The sequence below is a fragment of the Chlorocebus sabaeus genome, chromosome 19 (assembly GCF_047675955.1).
Source record: "Chlorocebus sabaeus isolate Y175 chromosome 19, mChlSab1.0.hap1, whole genome shotgun sequence".
In the NCBI taxonomy this organism is placed as follows: domain Eukaryota; kingdom Metazoa; phylum Chordata; class Mammalia; order Primates; family Cercopithecidae; genus Chlorocebus; species Chlorocebus sabaeus.
In genome coordinates this window covers 22,539,069-22,557,080 of record NC_132922.1, presented here as the reverse complement: position 1 = coordinate 22,557,080, position 18,012 = coordinate 22,539,069, and the positions used below count along the sequence as shown (strand labels likewise).

Sequence of the window (18,012 nt, the reverse complement as noted above, 5' to 3'; positions counted from 1 at the left end):
ATGTTGGCTAGGCTGGTCTTCAACTCCTGACCTCGTGATCTGCCCACCTCAGCCTCACAAAGTGCTGGGATTACAGGCATGAGCCACCGTGCCCGGCCAGCTCTTGACATATTTATAGCAATCTACCCCTTCACTAAATGGACCTATCTGGACAACTATGCTGTTTTAGTTCTTAAACCTGGCTCTCACTTCTTAATGCCATTAGTATATCTGTCTCTAGAAGTGTGATCTCTCATTTCACTCCCTGAACATCAATAAATCAGATCATCTGGCTTATAAGAACTGTTTGTAATGTTAGAGTTAATTGGGCAATAAGAAAAGCGTTCAGGTAACTCTCTAGAGAATAAAATTGCCCAAAATCCACGGCCCTTTAATAGTCTGTTTTGATGGTTTTCAAAGGCTTTTCTTCCCCAATTCCTTCCTAGTGCGTGACCATGTTCCTGAGACATGAAGTTGCTGGATCATTTAAACAATACAATTAATCTTTATAAGGTCCCATAGTAGAATTCTTAGATGTAAACGTGACTAAACATATTTCTCAACACATAGATTGATTTATAAACTTATTGTTGCCTCTGCTATTAACCTTCTCTTCCCTATTAATAATATTATAATAAAAGCTATCATTTATGGAATTCCTTTGTGGAATGCCATTATGGAAATCCTGGTACCATGCTGGGCACTTTACATATATTATTTGTAATCCTACCACAACTGTGTTTGGAATAAACAGAATAATCATTTCCTGAATAAGAAAACGGAGGAGAAAAAGAAGAGTTGTTATAACTACCCCCAAGATCCCACAGCCAGGAAGTACTGCAGCTGGGATTTAAATCTGGGTCTATCTGACACCAAACCTCACCTTTCCACTCTGCAGACACTCTCTAATCATGTTACATCTACTGAATATTAACTCTTTGAGGATATTATGGTTCATCTCCTTAATAAAGACTACAATGATATTTCTTTACCATTATGATTCAGATATCTCAATCAAACTCAATATGCTTATGAGTTGAAAATCCACCGAAGCAACAATGTAAACAGTTTGCGGTAATAATATCTGATCAAAAAAAAGCAATGTTTGCTTTTTACAATTTAATGAGTATGGCATAATGATATAGATTTTTTCTAATTTTACGTAAACTTATGCACATTTGAAGAAAATAAGAACAATGCATCTGACAAAGCTGTTAGATCGCGAGGTCAAGAACAAAGTCTTATCTATTTCTATATATACAAGGACTATGCTTGGATATACAGAACACTCAATTGTTGATGAAAAACAGAGTAAGTCTCAAGTAATACTTTCTTTTGAAAGAAATATGTTAAGATACCTGAAACAGTTTTTTTTGTTTTTTTTTTGTTGTTGTTTTCAACAGAAAATAGAGCTCCACATTTCCAAAAGAAAAAAAAAAAAGTTTTTGGTCTGCAGATAAACTTCCTACCTCTCGATCTTTGAGTTTCATGGCGAGTACCAACTGATGCCTGTGGTTAGTGAGAGCCTCCCGGTAATTTCCTTTGGAGAAGAATGCAGAGCCCAGATTCCCATGAGCTCGGCATTCTCCTGTCTGGTCACCTGGATTGAATTGAGGAAAAAAAAAAAGAATTTCTTTAAATTAATAATGTTATTTATAATATATAATGGTCATCTTAATTTAAGAGACACAGATTTATTTAGCTAAAAAGTATTTGTTTCTTCCACAAGACCCTATGTGGGGAGTTATTGTCCTAGAATTTAAATCTCTGGATAACAATTGCTATTATTGTCATAACATATAACTGCAGACAGGGACTTAGGTGTCTTGGAAACAAAAGGTTAAAGACCTTAACACAAACTAGCTGCTGTTTGAGTCCTCATTGCCTTGCTAATGACCTTTGATTCTAAACAACCATCGGCTTGTTGGTTCAGTCATTTGAATCCAAACCTACAAGAAAATATCTTTACAAGTATGCTGGTAGCAGATTCATCATATCCCTTCTGTTACTCCAATCCTATAAGTCCTTGAATAATCACCATAATAACCATCATAATCATAAGCCATACTTATTTTACAAATGAGAAAACTGGGTCACAGAGAGGTTAAGAAACTTGCCCCAAATCACAAAGCTAGTAAGTGGCAGAGCCAGGATTCTAAACCCAGTAGTCAGGCTCCATAGTTTACATTCTTAACCTCTACACTATACTATCTCCTTCAACAAAATGATGATGCATCCTAATGAAGGAAAAAATTAAAACTACAATGAAAGATTCACCCAACAATGTTATCATTTGACACATTTTGTAAGCCCAAATCTCTGAAGAGGGCAATGAGTATGTTATTCCACATCTCTTGGCCTTTTGGGAGTATTGGCACCTTGTTATATGAGAAAGCTGTAAAGACTTGAACTGTCTAAAACAGAGAATGTTCTAGGGGCACTCACTTTTTTTCTTTACTTTTTTTTTTTTTTTTTTTTTTTTTAAGAGACAGGGTTTTGCTCTGTTGCCCAGGCTGGAGTGCAGTAGCATTATCATAGCTAAGTGTAACCTTGAATGCCTGGGCTCAAGCAATCCTCCCACCTCAGCCTCTAGAGTAGCTAAGACACAGGTACACCATACCCAGCTATTTTTTTTTTCTTTTTTTTTTTTAGAAACAGGATCTCACTATGTTGCCCAGGGTGGTCTCAAATTCCTGGCCTTAAGCAATCCTCCCAAAGCACTGGGATTACAGGTGTGAGCAACCAGGCCATCACTTTTCATTGCATATTATTCTCATTCATGTCATGTTACTCAGCTTTCTTTGTTCCCTTTCTGCTCCGATATAGAGAAGAGAAGCATCACTCTACCTAAGGTCTTGGCTACATCCAAGTCCTGCTGCATATATCCAGTGCTCTTCTCTGTATTTCCAAGAGACCAGTAAGCACTGCTCAGGGCAGAGAAAACAGAACCTCTCAGTTTGAGGCTGCAGGTGCCAATCTTCAGTGCGGCTTCTAAGACAACCACGGAGGCCCCATGATGGCCAGCTGTCAGAAGTTCCTGCCCAACCACAGACACTACCACAAAGGGACTCTTGTCCAGTTTCATTTTCTGAAGCTGCTGATAAGTAGGTTCGAGGGAGTCTGAAAATAAATAACAATAACATAACAGGATAATGTAGGATGATACAAAAACAATCTTTTCTAATATGCTCTAGAAACAAATGTTTATCATACCTTTTGTGGCTTATTTCAAGTATAAACTCTTCAACCTTTATTCTAGCACCACCCTAACTGTCCACTTATCTCATATGACTAGTATCACAAACCCCAGTCCAGTAATTTCCTTCTCGTCTCTCTTGCATGTATATGTCTTATCCTCTCTTTTGGCCTTTGTGATTATGATGTGCCACTTTCCCTGAATAGTTCCCTCTCCTCTGTCCTGTTCCCCTCTCAAAATATTACAGGCACAAGCCTCAAGTCCCACTTGTACTGGGAATATCCCCAGGTACTCTGGTATACATTAATTTGTGTATCCAAACCTGTGCTGAATTTTAATAGTATTGCACAGTTTGGTCATTAACTATTTTAGAATTGTTCCACATGTATTAATTTTTAAAATATTTTTCCAGCTAAATCTAAATACTGCTGTAGGACTATCTATTACAACTCCATAGCAAGTGGCACAATGTGGGTACTCAGAAAACTCATCATGAACACAGGTGAAAGTCCCTAACATGTCTGGCATTTGATAAGAGGTTTGTCTGTGACAGGTCTTGCTCCATCACCCAGGCTGGAGTGCAGTGGCATAATCTTGGCTCACTGCAGGCTCAACCTTCTAGACTCAAGTAAATCCTTCTACCTCGGCCTCCCAAGTAGCTAGGACCACAGGCACACACCATCGTCCGTGGCTAATTTTAAAAAATATTTGGGAGAGATGAGGTCTCATTACGTCGCTCAAGCTGGTGTCAAACTCCTCGGCTCAAGCAATCCTCCCACCTCAACCTCCCAAAGTGCTGAGATTACTGGTGTGAGTTACCATGCCCAGGCTGATAAACTTGAATCTGCATGACAGATTAATAAACCCTGTAAATATTTTTTCCTAGAAGATGCAATAAAAGAAGGTCTCCCAAGAAAACCTTTGTCATTCTCACTGGTAAGCCAGTATCCACTGCTGCTTCTGAGACCAGTAGCCTCCCACTAAAAGAATATTATCCATTTTTGTTTGTAGTCATAAATGAAACCATAAAGAAATCATCTGAATTTATTTATTAAGATGGAAGATAAAATTAATGTTGGTCTCATTTTATTTTCATATGGTATTAAAAGAACATAGACAGGGGTCAGTAAGCCACAGGAGATTTTTTTCCCATTTGAAGCTAAGTTTGAATGTAGATTACCTCCAAGCTCCTTCTCGCAATTCTTTTTTTCTTTAAAGACAACTGCAAAGGTACTAATGATAGCCCTACAATAAGATGGCACTTATAAAGCATTTATTATTAGCTTTCCTGAAAAACTATTTCACATTAGTTTTTCCACTATGCACACGTAAAAATAAAAATAAAAATAAACTATAAAAGGGGCGGTCTCTTTAAATCTTGAGTCTCCTAGCCACCAATACTGCATTAAAATGCGATTTTTACAATTTATGACTGTGAATCTAAACTCTCAACTAAAAAGCTCTCGTCTGAATCAACATTGCCACAGAAACCTTGAAACCTGAAAACCTGCGGGTGCCTAAAGCATGTTTTTCCTTCAATCAGATCACTAACAGAGAACAAAGAACATTTTTACAACTGTCAATATTCAAGCTGTGCAGAGTACTGGTAAACACTAGCTAACCAATGGGGTTAAGTACAGGCACAAGAACCCAGGAATTGCTAGAATAAAAAAGAACAATACCATAATGAAATATTGTGAGCAGAATTTTGGTAGTGTCTGCTGATGAGTTTGGCAGTCAATGTTGATCACATTAGCATCCCACTGGCCAATTAGCAGAAACAAAAATAATAGAATTTTAGAGTTGAAAAGACTTTTAAAATATGCTCTCTTAGAAATGAAGAATCTGAGTATATAAGTGACTTACCCAAAGTTGGAAAGCTTGGGACACAGCCAAGATAAGAACACACTGCAGGGCTCTAAGCCCAGGTTCTGTAATATCACACCAGGCAAGATTCTTGGTTGCTAGCAACATACAGCACTCTTGGCTGCTTATAAGCAGAAAAGAAACAACTGAGTGACTACTGGGAAAGGTAGAAAACCAGGCCTCCAGATCCACAGTCAAAATCATACCACAAAAGCTGCCTGGTGAAGGCAACATAACTATTGCAACCAAACACAGGACACCATAGCTTACAATGCTCCTCCCCACACCACCTCACTGAATGCCACCCTTGGAAAATGAGTGTCACCACTGCCACTTCCACCACCAGAACAAATTCTGTGCTATCCTTTCTTCTTTGAACCTTTAGCTCCTGATTCAAGGATGGGGTCCCAGCTGCTAGGGAGAATGGGAAAATTAGGATCTGACGCTTTCAGCTTTTATTATAGATGGCAGAAGCAGAAGTGTATGATGGAGAATTCCCTAAACTGACAGCCCAAATTGACTGATGGCTAGCAAAGACACTATGCTTTACTTGGTGATATTTTTTCCCATAGCAACCACAGCTAAGTTAGAGAAACAGTCATCTAATTGAGCCTCCAAAATTACACAACAATGGTAGAAAGAAGAGTGAACACTGCCACAGAAATAAATATCTGGAAAATTCCCAAAAGAGAAAGAAATATTTAATTGTACAAATTTTCACTAGATGAAAATGAAACTGATGAAAGAGAAGTAGAAGATAAAATTTCCCTTCTCAGTATATAGGAAATACACTTCAAAAGATAAATTACAGTGCAAAGATCAATACAAGGCTAATATACAAAACATGCTATACGAGTTTGGAAAAGGGAGGGATTATCAAGGGCAACTGGAAAGCTTCATGGAAGCAGAACTTGATCTCCTGAATAAAGAGTAGGGCTTAGATAAGTCTTTGCTATTTTCTGAGAGTAGAAGGTATTTTATGAAGAAGATTTGTCCTAACAGAAGTGCCAAGAGAAGATAGATACATGAAATGACACGGACTGCTTGAACTGACCAAAGAATATTTGTAGGGAAGGAAGCTGATGTGAAATAATGGGGAAAACACTGAGCTAAATACATACAGACACCCGTATTTAAAAGTCACATAGCCTCAGTCTCTCACTTGGTCAAATGTATAGGTTGTAACTGTGGTGACTGTTACACAAATCTATTCATGTATATACGTATGTCTATGTGTACAGATATATACACACAAAAGTCCACTTCACTGTATATAAATTTAAACATTTTTTAATATCAAATTTCTCTGCTTGGGCTGTAATTATGTCTCATTGGTCCACACCCACAATCAAAAGCTCTAGATATACAAGTGGTAAGATAAGTTTTCTAAATGTGTAGGTGATCACCACAATTATTTCCAACTCTATTATTCTAATTCCTATTTTAGAGTAAACTTGGGCTATTAGCAAAGGGACTAATTTTGTGATTGTATCAGTCTAGGTGAAACGGAGCTTTGGCAGCCCATAGCTATTAAGATGTTTTTCTTTCTAGAGTCTATGGAGATAATAGATGAAATAGGCAATGTCAAACCAACTCCATAAGAACATAAAGCCCTTTGCAACATCAATTCATCAACCATTACGTGTTTTTGAAATGTAAAGGCTTTAAAGTTTTAAGATGAACAAAATCATATTTCCTAACATTTGAAGAGCTTGTAGGAATGTAGCAGAGGCTAATAATAAACAAAATCACACTCAACTAAGAGATATACTGTATTTCATCAGTTCTGAGGTGCATATTTATTCACATATTAACCATCCCTGAATTTGGGATGTAATACCTCTGAACTCAACAATGCTATGAAATGGTATGTCACTTTTATATCTAAAGGGGCCTAAAAGAGCTCTTTCAGAATACATAAAAATATATGTTATCATAATAGTCGGTAGTTTTTTTCTTTCTTTGTAATACATAAAATAATGAGGCCAAGCATGGTGGCTCACATCTGTAATCCCAGAACGTTGGGAGCCAAGGCCAACGGCCCAGGAGTTCAAGACCAGCCTAGGAAACATAGTGAAACCCTATCGCTATAAAAAATACAAAAATTAGCTGGGTGTAGTGGCACAGACCTACAGTCCCAGCTATTCAGGAGGCTGAGGTGGGAGGATCATCTGAGCCCGGGAAGGTTCAAGGCTGCAGTGAGCCATGACAATGCCACTGTACTCCAGCCTAGGTGGCAGAGTGAGATCCTGTCTCAAAAATAATAATAATAACTTTTAATCCAGAGTTCTTAGAAGTGGTAAAATGTGCTATAGGACCCCAAAAGAGAAAGATGTTATTAACTCTATCAGGTTAGGTCTGGGAAGGCTTCCCAAAGGAAATGGCACCTGAATAGAAATCAGAGATGTAAGAAACCATAGTGTTTTCTCGGAACTGCAGGTAGTTTTAGTTGAGAATATCTGGATATAAGAAGGAAAGAGAGGCAAGGTCTTTTCTACTAAGGCTTGAGAGAAACTTCTCCAGTGAGTGCTCATAAAGAGGACCTTAGGTACTAGGTAGTGTTCGTTCCACATCCACACCACTATGCCTGCCCTAAACATAAGGGCAATTAGTACTGCTGCTACTTCCACTCCTCAGTGAGAAGAATGGCACCATGCTGCAGAGGAAAAGGCATCCTACAGAGGCCTGCCTTTAGATGCTAGTTCTTGACTTTCAAAACAACATTAGGAGATGGATATTATAATTTCTTTCTACAGATATAGACTGAAATATAGAGAAAGGAAGCAACCTTGCTCAGCCAATGGCCTGGCAAATGGCAGTGCTGGAATTAGATTCCAATCTTTTGGGGGAAGAAGTTTATGTTTTTGCGTTTTGGTTTTTGTTTTTTGTTTATTTGAGATGGAGTCTCACTCTGTGTGTCACCCGAGCAGGGGCACGATCTCAGCTCACTGCAACCTCCGCCTCCCGGGTTCAAGCGATTCTCCTGCCTCAGCCTACTGAGTAGCTAGGATTACAGGTGCCCGAGCCTATGTTTTTAAGAAGGAAGTCTCCTGTGAAAAGTGACTCCCACCTAAAAGAAAATCAGAGGGAATGAGCCCACTAAGGGTAGACAATTAGGCAAATAAAAGGTGAGCCGCAACTTGACCCTGCAAGAAAAGCTTACACATTTAACAGGCATATTCCATCAGCACTTCATAAAATCAGCTTCCCTGGGTCCCCAGGAGCTGGTAGAAACACCACAACAGGTGATAGACCATAAATGTAATAGTTTTTGGATTGCCAAATTAACAGGAAGAGAGACAATATACACAAGAGGTTCTCAGCAAGAAGCAGCCCTAGCATCTTCAAAGAAACAAACAAAGGAAAACTCAATCTCACTTGGTAATTACATTAATAACTCCATGGTTGGCAGTAATAGTATGCTACAACAACCAAATTTGCTTAAATGTTTGTAAGATACCACAAACTGAAATTGCTGAAAGATTATCTAAAAAAAAGAAATAGAATATAGTAAAAGGATTACTTGAGAAATCATGTAAAAGAAAGTTTCAATTTATACTTATATTTATTTTATATTTTCATTAATGATTTAAGAGAAACACATCATATAAAATAACGTAAGTATAGCCACAGGATAAAAGGGTTAGCTGATACCTGATTTGTGTGCATGAGCGAAACTAAGAAACTAAAGTAAAACAGATTTAATTCAGTTAGAAATACAGGTGACAATAATCAAAAATCAAACGAGCATCAATGTGGAAAAATATAATGTATTTGTATGGGGGAAAGGGTATATTAATATAGGATGTCCCTGACTTAAAAAAAATAAAATCTTAAAACTTCCACAAAGACTAAACCACAGGAACACTGTGCAGGTCATGAGAGCTTTGTCTGCTTACAGAAGCACCAGGACCAGAAAGTTTTCCCTGCTGCATTCAAGGATTACAAAACAGGCTGGTCTGAGTGCAATAGTAGTTACAACTAACTGATCACAACCAGTTACAGGTTTATCCTGCTCCACTCTCACTGCTTCACTTGACTAGCCTTTAAAATACAAAAAAAAATATATATATATATATATATAAACAACTGACATAACAGATCAGACATATATGTAAAGTGACCCAAAGTGCACAGCTATGCAACAATGGCAAAACTTAGGAAGTTGCAGGAGGCTAAAAGTGGGCAGCAAATGATGAGAAATTTTGTCAATTACAACCATATGACAAAAAGAGAGGTCATTAAGATGTGGGATGATGCACAGAACAATACTGTGCAACGTAACATACTCCATAAGTTGTTGATAAGAAAAGCCCACCTGGAATAGATACAGTGGTAAAGGCAATGCTAAAAATAAATGAGATAAATTAAATTGCCTTAAGGGAAGAGAAGAAGATACTGAAGCACTCCAGGCACCAGTAAGAAGTTGCTTTCTCCAGGTTCAGCCTTAGGTCAGTTACATAAGATGGGAAAGAACCTGGTAGAGAAAACCCTAAGGCAGCTCTGAGCTATTTCTAGCAGTGCAGGGACGATTTCCCTACATTTATCTAAATAGATCGCTTCAAAGGCAAAATGGTAAGTATGATTCTACTGATCTCAACACATTCACTCCAATATTCTAAGGCAGCAGCAGAAGCACCTCAGAATAAAGAAGTAATATCTTCATGAACTAAATAAAAAATGTTCCACATAAATTCCTTTTGGAGGGGTGTAGGGAGAGAACAAGAAAAAACTAGAAAATGGAAAGGAGAGATAAAATGACTTTTTTCTTGTTGTCCATTCTGCCCCTGCTCCCTAAGCCCTGGAGCTCCAAAATGCATCTGCTCTAAGTCAGAGTTTATTTATTTATTTATTTAGAGATGGAGTCTCACTCTGTCACCCAGGCTGGAGTGCAGTGGCACAATCTCGGCTCACTGCAACCTCCGCCTCCCAGGTTCAAGCGATTCTCCTGCCCCAGCCTCCTGAATAGCTGGGATTACAGGCATGTGCCACCACGCCCAGCTAATTTTTGTATTTTTAGTAGAGACGGGGTTTCAGCACGTTGGTCAGGTTGGTCTCAAACTCCTGACCTCGTGATCTGCCCACCTCAAGTGCTGGGATTACAGGCGTGAGCCAACATGCCTGGCCAGTCAGAGTTGTTTTTTTTTTTTTTGAGACGGAGTCTGGCTCAGTCGCCCAGGCTGGAGTGCAGTGGCGCGATCTCGGCTCACTGCAAGCTCCGCCTCCCGGGTTCACGCCATTCTCCTGCCTCAGCCTCCCGGGTAGCCGGGACTACAGGTGCCCGCCACCTCGCCCGGCTAATTTTTTGCATTTTTAGTAGAGACGGGGTTTCACCGTGTTAGCCAGGATGGTCTCGATCTCCTGACCTCGTGATCCGCCCACCTCGGCCTCCCAAAGTGCTGGGATTACAGGCGTGAGCCACCGCGCCCGGCCTCAGTCAGAGTTTATTAACAGCAGGTCCCTAGGAGGTTTCAGCCTGTGGCAAAATCTCAGCTTTGTAGAGTTTATAAAATCGCATGAAGAGAGGTTTTCTTAAGACTTTCTTCCTAAAATATGAAATCCCTGAATTTCAGGAAAATATTTTTTATAGCTATAAATTACCCAGAGACCAAATCAGTACCATTTAGTTTATCAAACTTTTATTTGGCACATACTTTGAGCCAAGTATAATACTAGCCAGTATCTTAAAAATATCTAAGGCTGCAAACATTTTCAAAACTAGATAAAATGTTGAATGATGCTGCCATCAAAAATTTTAGGTTCATTTTTCCATTAGAAAAATTCAAAAACATACCACTTCAGACTGAAAAAGAGAGTTCTGCTTGACATACCCTGATTAAAATGAATCATTATTAGCTGTCTACTGTCTACCATAAATCTGCCTCGGTGTCTCTATCACTCCCCAAAGACAGCAATTGCTATATATACTTTTAGTCAAATCTTCCCAAGAATTCATTCCTCAAAAATCAACATTCCTCAAAATGAAGCCAATCTGTTTTGGGCCTCAGAACTCCTCCAACCTCCACAGTACCATTTTCAATCCATTCTTTTGTTTATTCCAGAATACCAACCAGCGTAAATTAGAAGTAAGAACAGGGATAAAATATGTAAACTGGTATCTGTCTTGTTTCTTTCTTCTTTTAATTTTTAATGCTCCTCTGAAAAATTTGAGGCACAGCCTACAATTAGATGTGTATTTCTTTTATGAAATATAAGAATGTCAAATGTCTTCTCTTATTTGAGTATTTCTAGAAGGCATATATTGGTCCATCTGAGAAATCAATTTCCTACTAAAAGTGTTGTGGTTTAGAATTACAGAATTTCAGACTACAGAAAAACTATAAGGGTTTTTAAATAATCCTGAAATCCAGAGAAGTTGATCCATTTACCCATTGTCATACAGTTAGTGAAAAATTTAAGAATGTAATGTAGGTCCACAAACTTCTATGTGAGTGGCCCTTCTACCATACTATTCTGCCTTATTAACATCACTTGTTGGCAGTTATTCTTGATCTTCCTTGGTCTAAAATATCAAATCTTAGCTAATTTGATAACCTATCAGTTCTCTGTGCCTGAGCCTAAAGTCTTGGAAGGCTAGAAATCTTCTTCTTTAAATTAATGTTATACCAAGTACTTTTATCATATTTACCTCTCATGGGAGATTTCATGGCGGCTTCCACCATCCCCACCAGAAGCTGGAGACTCTTGGGGTCTTGAGCCAGTCCAGATGCAAAGGCTGCCAGGGCATCGGCATGACGTCCAAGGTACTGGAGGGCAACACCCTGTCGGAAGTATGCCTAGAAATAAAAGATATATAATGCATGTTTTGCCTGTGCTCCAACAAGACTGATGGTGATTCTTTACTAGAACAACAGGTCAGCAGAACGAAGATTGAGATGTACTTGATTTAAAAACCTAGTGAACAGTTCGTGATGAAATGAACTAACTTCTAACATCATAAGCATACTTTTATCAGGCAACTTCTATTTAAAATTTACATCTTTTCACTTCTAAGACACATCAATTGTATCACATTCTTTGATATTTATTCACTCACTACTTTTATTGTTTTTGAACTATTTTAAAAATATTTCTTATCCCACCTTTAATGCCATAAGCTCCTCAGGACAGGGACGTGAAGATTTCTTTATATCTCACCTAAGTATCTGGTACAGTGCAAAAATAAATGAGATGAATTCTACTTATTTTCTATTTCCCGCTCTTAAATAATCATAAAGGAACAAATCAGTGTGTGATTACTATTAAGATAATTTTAATAATGAGTAACACAACATGGCTACTTACTTTTAATGTGTTGTTTCAAACATAGTATTTTAATGCAATTACCTATATGTGTGCTTTGCTTAGAAACCAAAAAAGGTTATTGTCCTTTGTATTCTTTAATTGAATTATTTTAAAAACTAGTATTATCAATTGTGATTATAGGAAAAGATTCCTCATTCCAACTAACTGCAGAAAAGACCAGAGAATTAATAAGACATTTAAATATTTAAATTTTAGGATAGTTTTAAGAAACTGCTATTTGTTTTCTTTTCTCTTTTTCTTTCTTTTAATAGAGGGTCTCGCTCTTTCAACCAGGTTTCAGTGCAGTTGCGCAATCCTAGCTTACTGCAGCCTTGAACTCCTGGGCTCAAGCGATCCTCCCACCTCAGCCTCCCAAAGTGCTGAGATTACAGGCGTAAGCCACTACATCCAGTCTGTAGTTTGTTTTCAAGTACACAGAGTAAAACCAAGCAGGTGACAAAGTGTTACCTGTATACAACCAGCAAATTAGGTGTGTACCTAATTAATACATGCAAATAACATATAATTAACATATTCATTGCTTATATGACAACATCTGCTTCTAAAATACCTGGTCTCCTATTCAACTGAAATTCTCTTACAATTCTGTTTAGAACACAACCGTATTTTTTTCAGTCCAATATACTTAGAAATTGTCACAAATTGTATTCTTGGGATCTAAATGAAGTTTCAAACTCCTAAAACTATCACTCAATACAAAATACATAATTTAAAATTTTTATATTACAAATGCATATACACAGTGAGAAAGCACCTTTCATGTTTACAAGATATATTTACTTATCTTATTATTATAATGACTCTTTGAGGTAATTTAAGATAGGCAACACCATTCAGTGTTTCTATTAAAAAACAATCCATAAACAGAATGAATAATCAAATTATGACAGACTACTCAGGCTTCTATTAAAGTATCAGCAGCTGTTAAAACTCAGACCCCAGTAAGATAATAATCTATAAATGTACTTTCATTACTAATTCATAGGATCACTTCCCTTCACTGGACTCAGTCACTGTTTTAATCTTTAATGTGTTTACAAACGTTTTTCATTACCTTTTTCATTTCACTTTTTAGGTGGTTTCTATATTCCAAGAGGCAACAGTATATTCCAACTAAAAATAACTACAGTTTACATCACTACAGAAATGCTATATTAAAACTAAACTAAAAATATACATATTTGTATGTTTTTATATACAAAAATGCCAAATAACTGTAAACTTAACTAAGAGACACAAAAATGTCTTAGTTATTGATTTCACATATTATAAGAAAAAAAATCTTAAGTTAGTACCAATGAATTCTGATAACTTCTTACATATTTGAAGCAAAACATTACTTACTTGAGAGGGCAACTGATTCTCCTGTGTGCCAAGTGAAACCACTGAAAAGTATGATTTATCTACCGCTAGGGAGGTAGGTAAAGTTCAGTGTTTAATGCAAGCTTTGGTCTCATGTTCACGCAGGAGCTCAAGGAGAATGTGCATGTTTTGTTTTCTTAGAACACTTACAAATTAGCTAAGAAAAGGTAAGACTGGACGATGCCTCCCACAATCTTGGTTTCCTTTCTTCAGGAAAATATTTTAAAAAGTGATATAGGAGAGAAGGGTCAAAGGTCATCTTTGGTCTTCCCTTATGCCCTTCCAGAGTCTCTAATCCAACTTTATAAGCTTTTACCTGTTAAAAGCTTAGGGTTGTATCCCTCTAAAGATAGCATAAAGAGTACAGCTCTGACAACCCCCCTGCTCCGAACTCATAGAGTGGGGCTCTCCCAACATTTATCCGTGCAATATTCATTACATGTACAAATGGCTGTTGAGTAAAAATGAGTTGTTTATACTTTTGTGAGAGATACGTCACTATGGAGTTCAAGCTGATGATAAAACCTGATTGTGAGTTATTGAAATAGAATAAAGAGAATCCAGTACAGTAATTGGCAAAGAGTTAAGCACCCAATAAAATTAGCTATTTTTGTTATTATTTAATGGGAAAAGAATCTTAATACGAACATATAATTATAGACTAACAGAATACAAGGGAGTCCAATAAATATTTTAAATATTTTAGCATTCAATATAATATTATTCCATTTCTATAACTGTCTCATTCATTCTTTCTCTTGTTCCATAAAAGACTATGAGCAATCAAGAAACTATATAATTGAGACTTCTCATTGCTGTAAGGCTCCCAGACAAAATCTAAACCACCTGACTAAAAAAACTGGTATTACCAAGTTCTGAGTGAGATAACAGCCACTCATAGGCTTGCTAGCCTTCTTCAAAGCAAAGGTCAGGATGTGTTGAGATTCACAGCTGTTTATCCAAGCTTCAGGGAAATTGTCGTGACCTGCCAAGAGTGTATCTGCTTCTCCTTCTATGGGTTCCAGCTACTAATATTTATCTTATTATCACAGGTCTCACAGAAAACACTTCATCTGGGAGAAGTACTAATTTATATATAGAAAGGCAGAATAGGTGCAGCATGCCAAAGTTGGGATCTCCAGGGCAATGGTGAATACTTGGTGTCCAGTCAACATCAGATCACATACACACTTACTTCATGAACCCACCAACATACACCACATGCTGGTCATCGGTTTGGCAACATGGACTAACTGTTGAGAACACCTATACCCTAAGTACAATGATTTTAGGCTGAAGCTTTAGCCAAGAAGAAGAGAAACATATAGGGAGCTAGTAAATAAACTCGACTAAAGTGGGATGCCTAGATTTTCAAGTGTTCCATTCATTATTTTCTTGTTGGTCACCACAAATATACCACAGTGATTATTCCATGCATACTACTAGATGACTTCACAAATCATATAAAGACAACTGGATTACAAGAATAAGTTTCCATTACTTCTTTCTCTCAATTAACATTCCCTAAAAATCAGCAGTGCCAGGCACCATGACACATAACACAAATAAAAAAAAAAAAATGAGACTAGAGCACCCTCAAGATGCTCACAGTTGAGAGGGAAAAAATATAAAAAGCTCTAAGTGTCTTGACTGCTGACTGCAGTAAAAGCTAACTAAAAGTAACTAATCTTGTAATATTTCAGAGGTAACAAAAATGTAATTAATGACCAAAGTATTTATGCCCTATTGTCAAAATTGTATTATTAGCATTTGCTTTTTACTGAATGGCATTTCTCTCATTCCAGAGGGTTAAAATAAAAACACTGAAAGACTAAATAAGTGAAACAGTAAACAATTCACTCTGCAAGTACCTCTGGAAGCAAGGAAAGACCTTTAGTCTTTACTTTCAACACATCATTCCTGGTTTAGAATTCCAAAATGTCACGGAACCAAACAATAACCTTACTCTCCCTTGGCCTAAATGAGTAATGAGGTAAACTACTATGTTCACAGTTACATGTGTATAACAACATATGTAATAAATATATGTAATATGTAATGACATATAGAATAGTGTATAGTCATATGTACAATGCATAACCTAGTACTTATTTCAAGTATTTGCAAACAATCTGCCTTTGATTTTATCTGTATTTTCAAATGTTATACTTTAATATTCTTTTTTCTTTTTTCTTTTTTGAGACAATCTTGCTGTCACCCAGGCTGAAGTGAAGTGGTACAGTCACAGCTCACTGCAACCTCCACCTCCCAGGTTCCAGCGATTCTCCTGCCTCAGCCTCCCAGGTAGCTGGAAGTACAGATGTGCACCACCACTCCTGGCTAATATTTGTATTTTTAGTGGAGGTGGGGTTTCACCATGTTGGCTAGGCTGGTCTCGAACTCCTTACCTCAAATGATCCACCCATGTCAGCTTCCCAAAGTGCTAGATTACAGGTGTGAGCCACCACACCCGGCCTACTTTAATATTCTTAGTCCGTATTTCACATTTGGAATTTGAACCTTTAAAATCTCCTGAAGAATATTTCTAATTATAACATTGTTTTATATCTTCCATATGTTTTATATATGCTTTCCATATAATCACCAACTTTGTTCAACTACACTTGTAAATCACATGATTTTCTAGTAAATTTTCCCTTATTTTATTTTAAAGATGATTAGAAATGGGGAAAATAGAAATGCTGATGCTAGTTTTTAAAAAGCAGCACCACTGACTTATAATTTTTTTTTCTTTTTTATTATACTTTAACTTCTAGGGTACATGTGCACAACATGCAGGTTTGTTACATATGTATACATGTGCCATGTTGGTGTGCTGCACCCATTAACCCACACTGACTTATAAGTTAACACAACTGAGTCAAAAGCAAAAATGATTATAAGAGGCCAAAACTAAAAGAACTTTAATATCACTGTGTGTATACAAAACAATTTTGTTCAATTGTGATGGAAAAGAATAAACTTAGAGAATATATAAAACTTGGTTTTAAAAGAAAAAATGATTTTTGAAAACTTTATATTTTTAATTTTTGCAGGTCCACAGTAGGTGTATATATTTATGAGATACATAAGATAGTTTAATACAAGCATACGATGCATAATAATCACATCAGAGTAAATGGGGTATCCATCACCACAAGAATTTATCCTTTCTCTGTGTTGCAAACAATCCAATTATAGTCTTTTAGTTATTTTTAAATGTACAATAAATTATTGTAGACTATGGTTATCCTGTTATGCTACCAAATACTAGATCTTATTCATTCTATCTAACTATATTTTTGTACTCATTAACCATACCACCTTGCTCGCCCCCACATACACTACCCTTTCCCAGGCTCTGCAACCATCATTCTACTCTATCTCTGTAAGTACAACTGCTAAATGACCCCAATTAAAAGACACAGACTGGCAAATTGGATAAAGAGTCAAGATCATCAGTGTGCTGTATTCAGGAGACCCATCTCACGTGCAAAGACATACACAGGCTCAAAATAAAGGGATAGAGGAAGATCTGCCAAGCAAACAGAAAGCAAAAAAAAGCAAGGGTTACAATCCTGGTCTCTGATAAAACACACTTTAAACCAACAAAGATCAAAAGAGTCAAATAAGGTCACTACATAATGGTAAAGGGATCAATTCAACAAGAAAAGCTATCCTAAATATATATGCAACCAATATAGGAGCACCCAGATTCATAAAGCAAGTCCTTAGAGGCCTACAAAGAGACTCAGACTCCCACACAACAATAATGGGAGAGTTTAACACCCCACTGTCAATATTAGATCAACGAGACAGAAAATTAACAATGATATCCAGGAATTGAACTCACCAAGTGGACCTAACAGACATCTACAGAACTCTCCACCCAAATCAACAGAATATACATTCTTCTCAGCACCACATCATACTTATTCTAAAATTGACCACATAATTGGAAGTAAAACACTCCTCAGCAAATGTAAAAGAACAGAAATCACAACAAACTGTCTCTCACACTACAGTGCAATCAAATTAGAACTCAGGATTAAGAATCTCACTCAAAACCACACAACTACATGGAAACTGAACAACCTGCTCCTGAATGACTACTAGGCACATAACGAAATGAAGGCAGAAATAAAGATGTTCTTTGAGACCAATGAGAACAAAGACACAACGTACCAGAATCGCTGGGAAACATTTAAAGTAGTATATAGAGGGCAATTTATAGCACTAAATACCCACAAGAGAAAGCATGAGAGATCTAAAATTGACACGCT

General features: G+C 37.1%; 1 protein-coding gene across 5 annotated transcripts in view; it reads right to left on the bottom strand.

Moving 5' to 3' along the window:
- TTC28 (tetratricopeptide repeat domain 28) overlaps positions 1–18,012 on the bottom strand; it is a 711,882-nt gene that overhangs the window by 327,636 nt on the left and 366,234 nt on the right. For all 5 annotated transcript variants that reach the window (XM_073006849.1, XM_073006850.1, XM_073006851.1 and 2 more), the window contains 3 exons: positions 11,691–11,838; positions 2,827–3,099; positions 1,449–1,579 (listed from right to left, as the gene is read on the bottom strand). In XM_073006849.1, coding sequence (XP_072862950.1) covers positions 1,449–1,579; positions 2,827–3,099; positions 11,691–11,838 — 552 coding nt within the window. The remainder of the gene's footprint in view (positions 1–1,448; positions 1,580–2,826; positions 3,100–11,690; positions 11,839–18,012) is intronic.